Source organism: Carcharhinus amblyrhynchos, chromosome 12 (assembly GCF_965287045.1).
Source record: "Carcharhinus amblyrhynchos chromosome 12, sCarAmb.v2.hapA, whole genome shotgun sequence".
Classification (NCBI taxonomy): domain Eukaryota; kingdom Metazoa; phylum Chordata; class Chondrichthyes; order Carcharhiniformes; family Carcharhinidae; genus Carcharhinus; species Carcharhinus amblyrhynchos.
This window is the reverse complement of record NC_137335.1, coordinates 21,475,819-21,494,411: the sequence shown is the minus strand read 5'-3', so window position 1 is coordinate 21,494,411 and position 18,593 is coordinate 21,475,819. Positions and strand designations below refer to the sequence as shown.

General features: G+C 43.7%; 2 protein-coding genes across 3 annotated transcripts in view; one reads left to right on the top strand and one right to left on the bottom strand.

Annotated features, from left to right (window-relative positions):
* dzank1 (double zinc ribbon and ankyrin repeat domains 1) overlaps window positions 1-15,755 on the top strand; it is an 86,456-nt gene extending 70,701 nt beyond the window's left edge. The window contains exons 18-21 of the mRNA XM_080200201.1: window positions 11,140-11,220; window positions 11,611-11,738; window positions 14,479-14,553; window positions 15,078-15,755. Coding sequence (XP_080056327.1) covers window positions 11,140-11,220; window positions 11,611-11,738; window positions 14,479-14,553; window positions 15,078-15,243 — 450 coding nt within the window. The 3' untranslated portion in view covers window positions 15,244-15,755. The remainder of the gene's footprint in view (window positions 1-11,139; window positions 11,221-11,610; window positions 11,739-14,478; window positions 14,554-15,077) is intronic.
* A 33-nt stretch (window positions 15,756-15,788) lies between these two features.
* Window positions 15,789-18,593, bottom strand: part of kat14 (lysine acetyltransferase 14) — a 46,870-nt gene continuing 44,065 nt past the window's right edge. For both annotated transcript variants that reach the window (XM_080200202.1, XM_080200203.1), the window contains exon 10: window positions 15,789-17,819. In XM_080200202.1, the coding sequence (XP_080056328.1) occupies window positions 17,646-17,819 (174 nt within the window). In that variant the 3' untranslated portion in view covers window positions 15,789-17,645. The remainder of the gene's footprint in view (window positions 17,820-18,593) is intronic.

Genomic DNA, 18,593 nt, shown 5'->3' with positions numbered 1-18,593 from the left:
ATCTCTCTCTCTCGTCATTCAGAGAGCCCTGGCTTGGATTGGCCTACCTTTCCCCTGATGGGAATGCACCTTGACGTTTGAAAGGCAGTTCATTGTTCATTAACAGTTTTGTCTGCCAGTCTTTGATTCCAATTTATCTGGGACATATCCATTCTCGCACCACTGAAGTTACCACTCCTGCAAATAAATATCTTTTACTCTCGATTGCTCCTTGACCTTATCCACGGTTAGTCTGAACCTTGTGATACTGTGATTATTGTTCCTTAAATGTTTCCTTTCTAACGCTGGACCTCCCCTTTCCCCAGAACTAGTTCCAGCAATGCCTCCTTCCTGGTTGGGCCAGTAACATACTGATCAAAAGCACGTCTCCTGAATGCACTTTAAAAACTCCTCCCTCCCTCTGCCCTTTACACAATTACTATTAGGATAATTGAGACTCTCTATTGTTACTCTACAGTTTTAGCATCTATCTATAATTTTCTTACTAATTTGTACCTCTGTGTATTTCCCCCAGTTGGTGGCCTGAAGAATATACCCAGTAGTAGCTTAATGGCACCTCTTGTTGTTTCTTAGCTCTAACCAAATCAATTCTGTCTTTGACCTCCTCCAGGACATCTTCCTCCAGCACTCTCTCCCAGCCATGCATTCTTCTGTTCTACAACCGTGTGGCTCTGGAAAAAATTTGAGGTCCTGCTTGGGATCATACCTCTCTTTCTCCCTATGTCATTGGTACTGATATGGATTATGATCTCTGACTGTTCACCCTTCCTCCCTCAAAATGTTCCTGACTCCAGGGAGGCAGTCTGGAATTAGCCAGCAGATACAGAGAATCCTGTACTTGGGGGATCTTATATTACTATTGCTCTCCTGGTTTCCCTCCTGCCCCCATAAACCACTCATGGTATTACAGATTTGGCTGACTGCACTCCCCAGAGGAGTCAACACCCTCACCAGGCTTTATAACTGAATATAGTTGGAGAACCCAATGTACTCAGGGGACTTTTGTAATATCTACCTGGTCCTGCTTGACTCTCTAGAGGACACCCATATCCTCGCTGCCTACACATTCTTAAGCTGATGGTGAGCACCTTTAGAAACATGTCATCCACGGAGCTCTAAGCCTCATGGGTTGAATGTCAGTTGCTCCTCCAGCTAACAACACAGGCTGCACATGTGGCTGCTCAGGGGAAAGAAAGCTTCTTGACTTTCCACTTGAGAAGTGCAAATTTACGGGACTGAGGTGTACTGCCAGGTCCTGATTTATTGGACAATTAACAGAGATAAATCCTAAAAGTAAAACACCAGGTTAACAAAATAATAAAAAGCTGCACCTCCTTCTGTACCAAATTCCCACGTGTACCAGATTCCTGACTTTAGTATTTTGTTAATTCTACACTCTGTGTAGTGGAAAATACTGTTTATTTATACAGAGTTGATGACTCACTCAAGTTATAACTGCTAACTCAGCTTCCAGCTCACATTAATCACCATCTATTCAGCTGATTGACAGTGAACTGGTCTGGACAGGCAGTTTCTATTAAGTAGTGTGCAGGTTCTTTTACAGTTTTAAAAAAAAATTAAATCAAATTCTCAATGTTAAACTAAATTTCAATCTGGGAGATAGCAGAAAATTCACACATGCACCAAATTCCTGACTTTAACACTCTGTTAACATTGCTGTCACTGCGAGCGCTCTATGATAGCAAATACTTATATAGAGTTTATGACTCGCTCCTAGTTTACCTGCTGACTCACCATACTATCCTTAGACCTAGCCCAGCCTTCTGCAACCTTTGCTAATGCCCCAACCCCGCCTTGACCTGAATCATTCTCCCATCTTTCTTGGTTAGAAATACTCACTGTGTAGGTTGAGTCCTGTATTCGCTGACTGTGTTTTTGACACTTTCACTGGCACCTGGTGATGGCCTTAGTTGTCCACATTCACTCTGAATGCAGTAAGTTTGGCAATAGTTTCTTCCACTGCAGCAGCTCCCAGAGCTCCTCAGCATCAAGTCTTCAGCCTCCACAACACCCAGCAGGCCTTGGGGATCCAACCTCTTGCTGCCAAATTGGCCCAGGGTAGGAAATAGGAATGTGGTTCTGAGACCATCTCCAGGACAACTGGAAAACACAGTCACATCATTTTACATCACCCGACAGCCCCGCAGTGGAAAATCTCCTCCAGCCCACGCTCCCCCAAGATACCTAAAATCAGCCCCTTGAACACCTCTCATTTTAATAGTTCCACTATTCATCTGCCTTGGCCCTAAAAGCTCTGGAATTCTCTCTTTAAACTGCTCCAGCTCTCTAAGCTCTTTTTCATCATTTAAGACACTCCTTAAAACCTACCTTTGCCCAGGCTTTTGGTAATCTGTCCTGATAAATTCTAATATGGCTTGGTGCCATATTTTTTGTAATATTCTTGTGAAACACCTGGGGATGTTTTATTATAAATGCAAATAGATGACGCTATCTTTAGAAGCGTTTCTAAATCCTAATCTTTAGTGGTTTCCACACTATTGCTGAGCCTGCTGTTGGAATGCTCACATTAAGTTTTAATTTCTGCCTTTGATTATCTCTTCAACTAAAATTTAGCTGTCCAGGATTTAAAAGAAAATGATTGTCCTGGTCTCTGCCACCTCCATTATTACCATGAATCTTCACTGTCTCTGTATCTTTGTTCAAGATGTTCCGATAGAGAAACTTTAGCTCAGTTTTGTTAGCACGTTGCTGTCTCAATCACTGCTTAGTTACTTCCATCTACAAGCTGCATTTTTACAGTGCCTTCAACAAAGAAAAACATCCCAATATCTGTCACCAATGATAATAAATGCAAGGCCAAAGATGGAGATCCCTCAAGAGAATCTTAAGGAAGGAAAGGGATGTGTTGAGGTTTAGAGTGGGGGGGGGAGGGGCAGATGCCAGATCTTGGTGACTGAAGTCACGGCCACCAGTGATGGGATGAAGTGAGCAGATAGTGAGCTTGGATATTGTGCTGCCGTGGCAGTGGGGGCAATGGGTGAATAGCAGGGCAGTACAAGATTACAGCGATAGGGAGGGGCAAGGCCATGAAGGGATTTAAAGAAAGTGATATGAATTTTAAATTGGAAGCATTGATAACTAGAAGCCAGTGTGGGTTAGCAAAGGTAGGTGTAATGGGTAAACAGATCCCATCACAGAAAAATTGACCAAAGCAAGTGACAGAAAAGAAGAAAGAGGCATTTGAAAATCGGCGACCTGTAACTACTGGAGTGCCGCAAAGATCAGTGGAAAAGACAGAGTGTGATGCATTTAAATTAGCTGACGATATAAAGCTGGTGAGAATGCAAGTTTTCAGGAAGAAACAAAAACTAAAAGCAGGTACTCAGCCTTTGAGTCAAAATCAATATCCTGATCCTGCCGTATCCCCTAATCCCTTTAGCCCCAAGAGATATAGTTTATTTCTTCTTGAAGTCACACAATGTTTTGGCCTCAACTACATTCTGTGGTAGTGAATCCCACATATTCACCACCCTCTGGGTGAAGAAATTTCTCTTCACCTCATTTCTAAAAGGTTTACCTCTTATCCTCAAACTACCACCCTAGTTTTCGAGTCCCCCACCATTGGGAACATTCTTTCTGAGCCTATCCTGTGTAATCCTATTAGAATTTTGTAAGATTCTATAAGATCCCCTGTCACTCTTCTAAACTCCAGTGAATACAATCCTCACCAACTTAGTCTGTCCTCATATGACAGACCTGCCATTCCAGGAATCAGCCTGGTAAACCTTCACTGCACTCCCTCCATAGCAAGGACATCCTTCCTCAGATAAGAGCGCCAAAGCTGCACACAATACTCCAGGTTTGGCCTCACCAACACCCTGCCACAAAGACACTGCAAGGAAATACAGAGCAAAGAAAAATAGGTTAAGCAGGCAACAAGACAGAAGCTGGAGTATGATGTGGGGAAGTGTAAAGTTCCTTTGATCATAAGAACAAAAAAACAATATTTTTGAAAGGTGTAAAACTTGTAAATGTTGATGTTCAGAAAGATTTGGGTGGAACAAGGAACACAAAAAGCCAGTATGCAGGTGTGGCAAGCAATTGGGAAAGAAAATGATCTGTTGGCTTTTTTGCAAGAGGATTGAAATACAAGAATAAAGAAGCCTTGCTACAATTGTCCAGGGCTTTGGTGAGACCACATCTGGAATATGGTGTGCAGTTTTGGTCTCCATATTTAAAGAAGGATGTTGGCTCTTGGGAGGAGATGATTGCCCCATGATGAGGTTGAATGAATTGGCTCCATATTCCTGGAAGTTGATAAGATTGAGAAGTGATCTCATTGTGACATTCTAGATTATGAAGGGAGTTAACAGGATAGACACTGGAATGTTGATTCTCCTGCTGGGGAATCCAGAATAAGGGGCACATTCTCAGGATAAGGGGTCAATCGTTTAGCACAAACATGGATAAACTTCTTCAAAGGTTTTTCAATCTTTGTGGAATCCTCCTACCAAGAACAAAGAACAAAATCAGCCCGGGAAACAGGCCCTTTGGCCCAACGAGCCCACGCCGCCATCTCAACACCACCAGTCCCCCTCTCCACCCACGACCCCTGTCTAATGTTTTATGGCCATCCAGATTGAGGGAAACTGATTTAGGGACAATTTATTCCTGCCAATCAGCCTAACAGCACATCTTTGGGGTGTGGGAGGAAACCGGAGCACCTGGAGAAAACCCACGCAAGCACAGGGAGAATGCGCAAACTCCCACAGACACTGGCCCAAATCCATGTGTCTGCACAGCAAACAGTGATAGTCACTGAGCTGTCGTCTTGCCCAGTATCTGGTCCAGTTTAGGCACACACTAACGACATGAAGCGCTAGGCCAATCTCGAACAACCAAGAGCAGCCCCAGTACGACCCATCGCGTGTATGCCCCTCGTTGGACACGAGGCGGACCGACTTAAAACCTGTGAATGAAAAGAGAAAAAACATTATTATCATACCATATCCATTTACATTACCAGGGACGCCCCAATGCTAATGATCCTTATTTAAAACAATCTCCTATATCCACCCATCTCCAACCCACTCATGTGCCTGTCTAAGTTACTCTTAAATGACACTAGCGTGTTTGCCTCCACCACCTTACTTGGCAGAGCATTCCATACCCCCACTACCCTCTGTGTGAAAAACCTCCCTCTAATATCTGTGTTGTACCTCTCTCCCCTCACCTTAAGTCCATGGCCCCTTGTCCTATGTGTCTCTATCATAGGAAATAGCTTACCTCTGTTTACTCTATCTATACCCTTCATAATCTTATATACCTCTATTAGATCCCCCCTCAGTCGACGTCTTTCAAGGGAAAAGAGCCCCAATTTCTTCAATCTTTCCTCATACCCCAGTCCTTCCATACCAGGCAACATCCTGGTAAACCTCCTCTGCACTCTCTCCAGAGTCTCCACGTCCTTCTGGTAGTAAGGCAACCAGAACTGGACGCAGTACTCTAAATGCGGCCTAACCAACGTTCTGTACAACTGCAACATTAGACTCCAGCTCTTATATTCTATACCCCTTCCTATAAAGGCTAACATACCATAGGCTTTCTTCACCACACTCTCCACTTGCACTGCCACCTTCAAAGACTTGTGCACTTACACCCCCAGGTCTCGCTGCGATTCTATACTCCTTACGGGCTTACCCTTTACCATATAACTCCCCCCTACGTTATTCCGGCCGAAATGCATCACCTTACATTTATCCGGATTAAACTCCATTTGCCATGTATCTGCCCAATCAACCAGCCTATCAATATCCCGTTGTATTGCCAGACACTGCTCCTCACTGCCCGCCAATCCAGCCATCTTGGTGTCATCAGCAAATTTGCTGATCACACAACCTACTCCCTCTTCCAAATCATTTATATACACTACAACGAGAAGAGGTCCCAGTACTGAGCCCTGCGGCACACCACTAGTGACAGACCTCCAGCTAGAAAAGGACCCCTCCACTACTGCTCTCTGACTCCTCTTTGCAAGCCAGTTCTCTACCCATCTAGATACCTGACCACATATCCCATGAGCTTTAATCTTCTGTACCAACCTACCATGAGGGACTTTATCAAATGCCTTACTGAAATCCATATAGACGACATCAAAGGCTCGTCCTTCGTCAACCGTTTTTGTCACCTCCTCAAAGGATTCTACCAGATTCGTAAGGCAAGACTTCCCCTTTACAAAGCCATGCTGCGTATCCTTAACCAGATCGCAATGCTGTAAGTGCGCATACATCCTATCCCTAAGAATCCTCTCCATCAACTTACCTACCACTGATGTTAAGCTCACCGGCCTATAGTTACCTGGGCTATCCCTCCTACCCTTTTTAAACAACGGTACCACGTTCGCTATCCTCCAGTCCTCTGGGACCTCACCTGTGTCCAAAGAAGAGACAAAGATTTGCGCCAGAGGCCCAGCAATCTCATCCCTCGCCTCCCTAAGCAGCCTAAGATAAATGCAATCGGGCCCCGGAGATTTATCGGTTTTAATGCCAGCTAAAAGCCCTAACACTTCTTCCCTCGTAATCGATAGATCTTTCAATTGGTCTACAGCTCCCTCGATGACCGTACCAGACATCAAGCCCCTCTCCTTCGTGAATACCGACGCAAAGTATTCATTCAGGATCTCCCCCATTCCCTCTGCCTCTAAGCACAACTCCCCACGTCTGTCCCTGAGAGGACCGATTTTACCCCTAGCCACCCTTTTGTTCTTAAGATAGGAGTAAAACGCCTTTGGATTCTCCTTAACCCTACCTGCCAAAGCCATCTCATGCCCCTTCTTTGCTCTCCTAACTCCCCGTTTGAGATCCCTCCTACTCTCTCTGTATTCCTCCAACGCTCTCTCCGTTCCCAGCTGCTTAGACCTGACATACGCCTCTCGTTTCTTCCTAACCAGGTCTTCTATATCTCTAGTAATCCACGGTTCCCTAATCCTACCTTTCCCATCCTTTCTCCTAACTGGCACATGCCTTTCCTGCACCCTTTGCAGTTTTCCCTTGAAAGACTCCCACATGCCTAACGTGGTCTTGCCTTCCAACAACCTATCCCAGTCTGTATCCCTAAGCTCCTGCCTAATCTGGCTGTATCTAGCCTTCCCCCAATTTAGCACCCTCCCCTTAGGACAGCTCTCATCTTTTTCCATTTGTATCCTAAAGTAGATGGAGTTGTGGTCACTATTAGCCACATGCTCGCCTACCGCAACCTCAACCACCTGACCCGGCTCATTTCCCAGAACTAAATCCAGTGTCGCCCCCTCTCTAGTCGGGCTTTCTACATACTGTTGCAAGGATCCTTCCAATACACACCTTACGAATTCCTCCCGATCCGACCCCCCAGCTCTAGGCACCTTCCAATCCACCCCAGGGAGGTTAAAATCTCCCACTACAACAACCCTGTTCTTCCTACACTTATCCAAAATGTCCCTACATATACCCTCTTCCACTGCCCGCGGGCTGTCGGGCGGCCTATAGTACACTCCTAGCATAGTAATGGCCCCCTTCCTATTCCTCAACTCCACCCACAGAGACTCAATTCCCAACCCCTCCATGTTATCCTCCCTCTGCACCGCTGTGATTGCTCCCTAACTAAGAGCGCCACTCCCCCTCCTCTTTTTAAACCTCTCCTATCACGCCTAAAACACTTATACCCTGGAATATTTAGCTGCCAGTCCTGCCCCTCCTTTAACCACGTCTCTGTCACTGCCACCACATCTGAATTCCTCGCGAACATCAAGGCCTTAAGTTCATCCGTCTTACCCGTCACACTTCTCGCATTAAAACAGATGCACCTAAGACCCTCAGGCCCTCTCGGATCCTCTTTCTCCTGGGGGATTTTCCGATCATCTAGACTTACCCTGACCTCCAACTCACTCCCAGTGCCTGAGCTGTCTCTCTCCTCCCCACATATTAGTCCTCCTCCTCCATATTAGTTTAAACCCTGCCGAAACACTCCAGCCAGCCTCCCAGCTAAAATATGTGTACCCTTCCCATTTAAATGTTCCCTATCCCTCTTATACAAGTGCCCTCCCTTTGCAAAGACTTCCCAATGGTCAACAAAACTAAAACCCTCTGTCTTGCACCAATCCCCCAGCCACGCATTCAGCTGCAGGATCTCATTATTATTATCCTTGCTATTACTGGGCACTGGCAGCAGCCCAGAGATCGCCACCCTGGAGGCCCTGCACTTCAGTCTAGCTCCCAACTCCCTGAACTGCGTACGTATTTCCACCCTACTCTTTCTTCCTATGTCCTTCTCTCCTACATGTATAATTACATCCGCCTGGGTCCCTTGGCCCTTCAAGATTCCCTCTACCCTCTCTGACACATCCTGTACCCCTGCTCCAGGGAGGCAGACTACCATCCTGGAGTCCCGCTTTTGCCCACAGAACCGCCTGTCAATTCCTCTAACCCTCCCGCCCCCCACCACTATCTCACATCCAGCCCCCTTCCTTCCCTCTGAGGCATTCCGGTCTTCCCCTCGTGCCCTTTCCACCTCAGTTGGTGCCTAATCCCTGCTGTCTTGAGAGACTACCCCTGGGGTAGCCTTTGGAACATTTCTCCTCTTCTTTTTCCCCTTCCTAACTGTAACCCACCCATCCCCCCTCCTTGGCTCTGGGATCCCCTCTTGAATCTGGTTCCTATTCATTAATGCCTCATTCTCCCTAACTAAAAATAAATCCTCCAGCCTCAACTCCAGTTGCTTAACCCGGGCCCTCAAACGTTGCAACTCCAGACATTTGGTGCAGATATGGACTCTCCGGAGATGCTGTGTCTCCAGGAACTCCCACATAACAGAAGGTTATGGATGTGCTGTACTTGAATATAATTAAGGCTGAGTGGACAGAATTTTGGTCTTTCAGGGAATCAAGGGATATGGGGGAGGGTTGGGAAAGTAGAGTTGAAGCCCAAGATAAGTTATTGCATGTAACAGGCTGGATGGCTGTATGGTCTTTTCCTGCTCTTATTTCTTATGTTCGTATATTCAATCATTTCTGGAGGTTTTTAATATAGAGCATAAAATGGGTTTTGAGAAGCTTTTTTGAGCAGAATACTATAGGAACAATTCTTCTTTTGCTGTTTGCTGAGCGCAATCAACTTGTTGCATTGCGTGATCTCTTTAAGAGTGACACGGTCGATGTGTGACCTGTTTGTTCTGTGCATACACATCCCTGATTGCTGCACAGTGGCACATCCTTGTATCATAAAGGGAACATTGATAGGGAGCCAGTTTGAGGGAGTAGGGCTATTGCATATATAGGTAGATCCAAACTACAGCACAGAAACAAGTCTTTCACCCAGTTAATGTGTTAGTGTTAATCCTCCACATGAACCTCCGCTGAACCCCTTCATTCAACCCCATCGGCATCACCTTCTAATCCTTTCTCCAGCTTGTTATTAAATGCATCCTGAATGACTTCTAAATACTTTCCAGTAAATAAGTTTCTTTTTTATCATTTCACCGTCTGCATCAGTGGACTCGAAACGTCAGCTCTTTTCTCTCCCTACAGATGCTGTCAGACCGGCTGAGATTTTCCAGCATTTTTTCTTTTGGTTTCCTTTTTATAGGATTTATTCCTGACTATCTCATATTTATGACCCTTTGGTTTGGATTCTGTACAAGTGGAAATAACTTCTTTATACTATCAAACCTCTCCATAATTGTAACATGCTCGATTGGGTCATCCCTCTGCCTCCCCTGCATCCCCAGCCAATTCAGCCAGGTTGTTATAATCTGTCAGCTCTGCTGGTATCACTTTTTTCACATTAACCAAACATGTACTCCCTGAAGTAGGAAAACACTCAGTACTGAAATGCAATACACACAGTTAGTGAATCATGGTAGGCAAAAAGCACATTACTCAAGGTTAATTTATTAATATACACTTTTTTATTGTGTCAGAATAGGTTTTATGCACAGATAATTTATCATTAAACTGAATGCTGATCACTATTATGATTCTATCAGCAAAAACAAATCCCATAATCCTTCTTAGCCAACAAGTTAGTATGGATTGATGGCAGTACAGAACCAGTCCCACAAAAGCCAGTGAGACAACTGGCTTTTACATTACAATACTTTGTTGCAGTGTTGGTAGAGTCAGAATTCCAAGTGAACAGAGCCATGGAATCTTTACATCTACTTAAATGGATAGACCTCTCTTTAGCTGTGGGCTGATAAGAGTTAATTGGCTAGATTGGTTTTATCCTACTTCTTGTGGATAGGGCATACCTGGTCAATTATTCACTTTGTCAGGTGAATGTAACTCTCCTGGAACAGCTTGGCTGGCCACACTGGTACCAGAACATTTGTCTTCAGCACCACACCCCACAATTAACATAATGTCATGAGATTTCATGGAGTTTGGAATTAATATTGAGGACTTCCAGTGTCCCCTTGCTGACTGTCTGCCAATGTGTTACCACTTCTGGTGGGACTGTCCTGTCTGAGGGAAAGGACATACCCAGTCACCTGACTGATAGTTGTATAGAATCATAGCTTTGTCATTCTACGTTAGACAAACTTCCAATTACATAGTGTTTACGGCACAGACACTGGCATTCAGCCCAACCGGTTCATACCAGTGTTAATGTTCCGCCAAGGTTCCTTAATTAAATGTGGTCTCATAGCCACTTATTCCCTTCGATTTTGTTCAGCTTCCTCTTAAACCTACTTTTCTCTTCAACCATTCTGTGTGCTAGTGACTTTCACAATTTCTTCTTGAGGAGAATTTTGCAGGGTGTACCTTTGAAATGTCTGCATTGATGCCGAATTGTCTGTCCAGTTTTATTCTTATTAAATACTTTGTAGTGGTTTGCTCAGCTTTGGCATCAGATGTAGGCCAGAATAGGTAAGGATGGCAGATTTCATTCCTAAAAAGCATTAGTAAAGCAGTTAGATTATTATGACAATCTGATAGTTTGATAAATACTAAAACTGATAGTAGTCGATTTTCCAGGTTTGTTTAATTGAATTTGAACTTTGGATTATTAGTCCAGACATCCAGATTACTAATCCGGTAACATAATCCCCATGCTGCCATTACCTGTCTTAGAACATGTGGTCAGTCCTGAATGAACTACCTGGCAGTATTGCTCTCTCTTGCAGCTCAATGACAGACAGTTACTGAAGGAAGTGGGACCTACTGGCTTGGGGAGAGTCTCAGAGATACAGCAATTGCTTGATGAAGTAAGTTACTACCTCCAGTACTATTTGATCAATGAGAATGCTGAGCCTTGTTTAATAGTGGGTATTAGTATGCCAGAGGGGAGACATTTATAATAACTGGTGCCAGAGGAGAAATGGGAATTTTTATGCACTGAATTATAATGATCTGGAATGCACTGCCTGAATGGATGGTGGAAATAGATTCAATGGTAACTTTCAGAAAGGAATTGGAATCAAAAAGAAATTGCAGGGCTACGGAGAAATTCAACAGATCTTTCAAAGAGGCAGCACAGGCACGCTGAGCCAAATGGCTTCCTTTTGTGCTCTTTGATTCCATATCTGACTACTGAAGCTGTTAATTTTACCATTTAAGAAAAACTTTGTGCTCTCTGTATTTGTGACCTTCTCCAGGGAGCAGATCCAAACTGCAGCAATAATGATGACAGGCCAGCCTTAACTGTGGCCGTTATGAATCAACATCACGAGGTGGTCCCGGTTCTGGTGCAGAAAGGAGCAGACATTAACCAACAGTCAGGGCCGTAAGTAGCAAAAGCAGACGCTTAGATTTTCCAGAGCTTTGAAGAAGTGGAACTGTGTGGTTTGCACTTTTACCTTTGGGCAGTGCTACTAGGCTGATTACCAGGATGAAGGATTTGTCTTGTGAAGGAAGACTGGGCCTATAAGTAATCTTATTGAAACATAAAATTGAGCAGACTTGACTTGGTAGATGCTGGGAGGGTGTTTCCCCTTAAGGGGGATTCTAGAGAGGGTGCAGTTTGAAAACAAGCCATCTTCTGCACTGGCCAGGTGTGCCCCCTGGACATTGCCACCTTGGCAGTGTCAGCTGCACCCCCCCCAGCACTGCCCAAGAGGCAAAGTGTCAATGCCCAGGCCATCAAGGCATGGGGTGAGGCCTAATGGGGGCAGGTCCTGATTAGGCAATCGGTAGGGGGTCCCGCTGCCACTCTGCAGTTGAATTGGTGGGGGAGGGAGGCCAGTGATTGGGGCTGCCCATCGGAAGGGGGCGGGAGGGATGCAGCCTGTTAGGGGGTGGTGGGAGAGATCAAAGAGGGAGTGGTCGGGGTGGACTCAGACATGTTTGGGGAGTCAGCGATTGGGCCGTGAAGAAGGATGGGGGGGGTATTGCAAGGCTGGCCAGTGATCAGGAAGCTGGCAGACAGGGGCCATTGCGCCTATCTCCACTCTGACAGATCGGCACATGAGCAGTGGCCTGCTCAGCTCTATGCTGCCGGCCTTTCCAGTGGGAATAGATCCTGCCCCCGATTTTCAATGGGATTTACCTTAGTGCACTGTGCAGTGCACAGAGTGTGTGAAATTCATTTTGAAAAACCTGCAAGTTTACTCCAGTTTTTACACAAATTTGACACTTAGAATTTTTTTCGGAGAATCCCACCCATCTTCTCTGAGGGTCATTATAGTTCTTTTCCCCAGACAGCAGTGGAAGCTGGGCCGTTGAATGTATTCAAGGCTGAGTTTGACAGATTTTTGATCAATGAGGGAGTCAAAAGACTCAGAAGGCAGGCAAGAAAGTGGAATTAAGGGCAAATCAGATCAGCCGTGATCTTATTGAGTGCTGGAACAGGCTTGGTGTGCCAAATGACCCATTCTAAGAACAAAAAGAACAGAGAAAATTACAGCACAGGAGCAGACCCTTCGGCCCTCCAAGCCTGCACCGACTATGCTGCCCATCTTACTCTTGCTCCTATTTCTTATGATCTTATGAGACAAATGATATTTACCTGTCATTGGCAAATTGAAATGTTGGGCTGCAGTACCCACAGTGTTATGAGGATGAGTTTTCACTGTCAAAACTTTTAGCTGTTCAGATTTTAAACAGGGCAGGGAGCTGGACCGTTGGGCCGAAGGGCCTGTTTCCCATGCTGTGTTGTTCTTTGTTGTTTGGTTATGAACTTTTAAAGGTGTTCTGTTTCAGTCCAAAACATTCTCAAGAATTTACAAACAAAACAAAGCTTTGTCAATTTTTATTTGGAAAGATCTGAATTTATTCCAAAATGTTTATAAACGGGTCTGGTAAAGTACTTTCAACAAAGGCATTTTAACTTGAGATGGGATCAGTGCATGTGAGGGCAGGATTGGTGAGTAGCAAGCTCTAGTGATCCCCTAGTGAGATTTTGATTCCTGGACCTTAATTGTGTCAGATCAGAACATCAGGCAAACCAGACAAGAATTGCTCACTGCTTGGCCCATAAACATAAACAGACATTTGGAATTCAGAATGCCACCCAGAGGAAAGGAAGGGAAATCTCTATCAGTGGGAGATGGGTGAGAATGGACAAATGGTCAATGTCCATACCAAATATTTTTCACTTTTTGCAGCCTGAATGTATTGATACCCTTAATTTTTGTTTGCATGGCTGTGTGCGTACTGTTTACAGGGAACATATTTCCTTGTACTCCTGGTCCAGCTACTGTTCCCAGCAGATTTGGCCCATGGGGCAAACCATCACTGCTCTCCTGCTCATCTTAAAACAGCAAATTGGCCCAGAGATCATAATCTACACCTTCAAAGATGCATCTGCCGGCTTGCGAGAGTGGGATTGGAGCCTCGGGGAGAGAGAGTTAAAAATTGTAGACCGAATATGATCAAATGAAGAGTTCTGGCTTTTGCCACATTGTTGAAGTAGAGTTTTCAGCATGGCCATTCAGCCTGACAGGTCTATTCTGGGATTTATACTTCCTTCGAGCCTCCTCCCATTCAAATTGGGCTCACCTCTGATTCTTCCCAGATTTCTGTCCCCATTTTTGGAGATAGATTATCCACTAGCATTCATTACAAACCCATGGACTTCCACAGCTACCTTGACTACACTTTGTCACACCCTGCAACCTTTAAGGATTTGATTCCATTCCCCAGTTTGTCTGTCATCTGTTCTGATGAATCAGCTACGTCCATCAGGTCATTGAGACACTAAACATGAGGCCAATAAATCTTTACTGGAAATAAGACAGTCAGGGAGTAAGACACCTCAGGCAAACTGATTTTGCCTATGCAAATAGACAGTGCTGGAGTTGAGTATAGTCCCATCTAGTTTGTCCTGTTTTATGCTACAGTGATTACAGACTTGGCGATGTAGCACGTGTGTGCGTCCAACTTATGAGAACCATTTACCTGTCACCATGTAATCACCAAAGACTCATTCAGATTCACTGCTTTGATATTAAAGCTTGTGCCCTCTATTTTGATTTCATAGCTTGGTTTGAAGACACTAATCCAATAAATATTTTCTTCCAATCTAGTCTGAATAACACTGCTCTTCATGAGGCTGCTGAAATGGGAGCTCAGGGAGTGAAGTGTGTGGCTGTTTTACTTGGGTAGGTTTCCTCTTTACAATTGATATTAAATTATTTTCCAATGACAGTTTGATAGGAGAAAGAAGATGGTAAGACTAATTGGATATCACTTTCAAAGCGCCAGCACAGGCACAATTGGCCTGACGGTCTCTTTTCATGCTAGATTTGGTCTCAGTAGATATAGGGAGTAAGTAGTTACAACCCAGTGATTCATGGAATAAATAGGCATTTAGTACCAAGGGTCTAAGTTTTAATTGTCAGGCTGAAAGACGGACCCTAACCTGGGCCTCAGTGCTTGAAGAAGGGGTGCAGGTAAACGTATTAGCCAGAATTTACTGACAGAGTCACATAAGAAATGGTCATATGCACAAGGACTAGTAAAAGCAGCTGGAAAACTGTAGCTAAGCAAAAGGAAGTGGACAAGGGAAGACTAAAAGTTATTGGGCAGTAGTGAATGCAAGATAATATAGACTGGTCATCAAAGTACTGTATTCAATAAAGATACATGGTTAATTCAGTCTAATAGATTTTTCAATTCCTTCCAGCTGCAATGCAAGTATAAAGAAGAAGAATGATAAAGCTTTAACAGCATATGATTTAGCTGTGAAGACTGGCAATGACCAACTAATCTCATTATTTGCTGCAAAAATGGGGCAGGGAATGTTGGATAAATTTACTAAGACCAAGCAGGCCAGCCTGGATGTCTTTTAATGCTCCTGTGAAGGTTCAGACACATTCGACACCAAAGGTTATGAGGTATTCAGTGCACATGCTTTTAAGAAAGTTTTAATTTCCAAAACCCACACTTTGTAATCAGATATGAGAACATCTCCCATAGAGAAAGCAAGCTCTGGCTCAGAGAGTCAGTCATCCTGCAGCTGTTTCTGAAGACTCTCAATTCTATCCCCACTTCTCACCAAAGTGAAAATCAGCTGATGGTCTGAAAAGATGGAGCTCGTAACCAGATGTTTTACCAAGGAGAATGAGAGAAGAATCCATTTTCTTGTTCTATCGACCTGGTTTATTCAAAAGACAGGACCATGCATTGGATGCTCAGTTACCAGTTTTGTTTCAGCAAGTCTATGGTAAGTGGCATGAGAAAACTGGATTGTGAATCCAAAGAATGCACTCCTTCACCACAGAACACTGTAACAAATAATTTATAATGTAGCTTCAGATGTGCAGCTAATCTAAGTCAAATGAAAAATAAATACCTTTATCAAATTTGATTCTTTTATTTTCTGAAGGAAAGTTGAAGCACAACAAAGTGGGTTCCAATCTCCACACTGGGCTTCTCAGTTACACATAAAGGTAAAACATCAAATACACGGCTTTCCCCAGAAACCCAGAGTTAACCTCTAGAATGTGGCAAGAGTTTGGTCAAATTAGCAGGAAAATTTATTATGGAAATATAGTTCTCACGTGGTACCTTGCTAAATTTACTTTATACCTTTCCAACACTGTTGTCAGACACTTTTTTACATTTATTCCTTAGCCAAGTGTGAGATTTTATCCCAAAGCGGAATACAGATACTGACACAAATTTGTCCCTGAAAATTTATTACAAATCATTTAAGACAATTACTTATTTTAACAGTTCTGCAAAAATTTTAAGAATCAGTGGGTCACACTCTCATATCTGTCAGAAGGTTGTGGGTTCAAGTCCTACTCCAGAGAGCTAAGTAGAAACTCCAGGCTCGCACTGAATGCAGAGGCAGTGCTGCACCAGCCAAGATACTGTCTTCCAGACGAAATGTCAAACTGAGGCCATTTGGCCTCACAGTTGGATGTCAAAGAACCCATGCCACTATTCTGAAGAGTGAAGACGTTCTTCGTGTCCAGGCCAAGATTTATCCCTCAACTAACATAACTGAAATGCTACTTGTGGGCCCTTGCTGTACAGAAATTGTGCACTTCCTACAACTGTGGCTACACAAAGTACTTAATTGGCTTAAATATTTGATAAAATACCAATTAGTTTGGTATTTGTATCTCAAAAATATTTTGGGCTGTCCTAAAGTTGTGACTAGCATGACATAAATTGCAAGTACTTTCTCTGAGTTACTGCCTGACTTAACCTACAGGTGATGTGCTTTGTTAGACGTGATTTACAGAGCAGCAGTTACTTTGGGAGCACAGATGTAGCAGCTTTACCTGTCCAAACCGCCTACCTTCACGCCATCGTATCAGACAATTAAAGAGGGATTGCTGGCAATGGTAAGGTGAAGAAATGTGACCATACACATGATCTATTGAGGACAAAATATAACCATTCCTCCCTTTTAAGGAGCTTGCTGACACCAAACACAAAAACCTGGATAATGCTGATTGCAAATGGCTGCAAACTATGTAAATAATTATTTATGCTATTCTAGTGCATTTCTGGATGGCACCCCATCCGTCACCTTAAATATTCACTCTCTTCACCATCGACACACAAGGGTAACAGTGTGTACTTGATGCACTTCAGCAAGGCTCTTCCAACAACAATCTGTGACCTCTGCCTCCCAGAAAGACAAGGGCAGTACATGGGAACACCACCGCCTGCAAGTTCCCCTCTAAGCCACACACCATCCTGACTTGTAACTATATCACTGTTCCTTCACTCTCACTGGGTCAAAATTCTGGAACTCCCTGCTGAACAACGTTTTTCTATACCATATCAATGGCAGAAGTTCAAGAAAGTGGCATGCCACCACATTCTAAATTCTGGTCTAGCCAGCATCACCCACATTCTGTGAATGAATATATTTTAAAAACTATTTCCACATGCCTCACCTGAAAAAAGTACAAATACTCATTTGTGTTCCTTCCCTTTATTAGTTCTGCTGATAGCTCAGAGTACTGCAGCACATTAATGGAAATGCTTCATTTGCTGCTGCCAATGCTGATTTTTGTGTAAAATTTGTAATGATTTGTGCCAGAATGGCTTTGCAAACATATTGTAGAATTTCTTCAAAAGGAAATCTAAAAATGTAATGGAAATTGTGGACAGTGCTCTAGCTTAATTGTCTGTGCTTTGTAAATTCACATCAAAAGAGGGTTTGTCAAGGCCTGACCTTTCAAAGTACAAGGTGTATTCTTTAATTTGACATCAACTGAATTCCAAAAAATCATCTTCGCAATCGGAGGAGAAATGCATGTTTGCATTGCTTGCTATCCAAAGGATGATATTTGTCATAGAAATCCAGGATGTATTCTTCAGCCTTGAATCCAAACTTCTGATACAGCAGCATAGCAGAGTTACTGGCAGAGACATGGAGAGTCACATCCTTCCCCATGCAAGTCTGTAAAGCAGTAGAAGAGTGAGTGTGTGGGTAAAGAAGAACCTGCATTCAAAATGAATAACTGCAATCTAGAATCATATGTTCCACCTGATAACAGATAAAGTGTGAGAACAATGGGGATATATTTTGCAACAATTGACTCACTTGTCCACCACAGCCTCAACACAAAAACCCTAGAAAACAACTTTATGCATGCTTCACTCTCACCTGAGTTAGGGCAGGTGAGCAGGAACATCCATATAAGAATTCACCTCTTAAAACATTTAAGCAAAAATGCATGTTTCAAATGATTTTGCAGGAAAACAGACTCCACTAGTCCAGCACTAAGATACTGTTGATAGTTGGGTGACTTTATCTGCACAGAAACCGAATTGATAATAATGAGTGCATAATGATGTCAAAACATCAGGATTGGGCAAGGATAACTATACATAGTTATCTATCACAGCTCCAGGGATTCAGGTTCAATTCTGGCCTGGTGGGTGACTGTTTCTCCATTTCTGTGTGGGATTCCTCTGAGTGCTCTGGTTTCCACCCATGCTCCAAAGATGCGTAGGTTAGGTGCATTAGCCATGGGAAATGTGTGGGGTTACCAGGATAGAGCGGGAGAGAGGGCCTAGGTAACACTCTGATTAATGATACACTCCAGGCTGTGACATGTTGCATGGCTACATATAGAAACACGAGTTATATTTTTGAGAGACTGGATGCTATAATTTCTACCTCGAACTGATGACAAAGTTCAAATTTTAAGCTTTTTTGACTGAACAACAG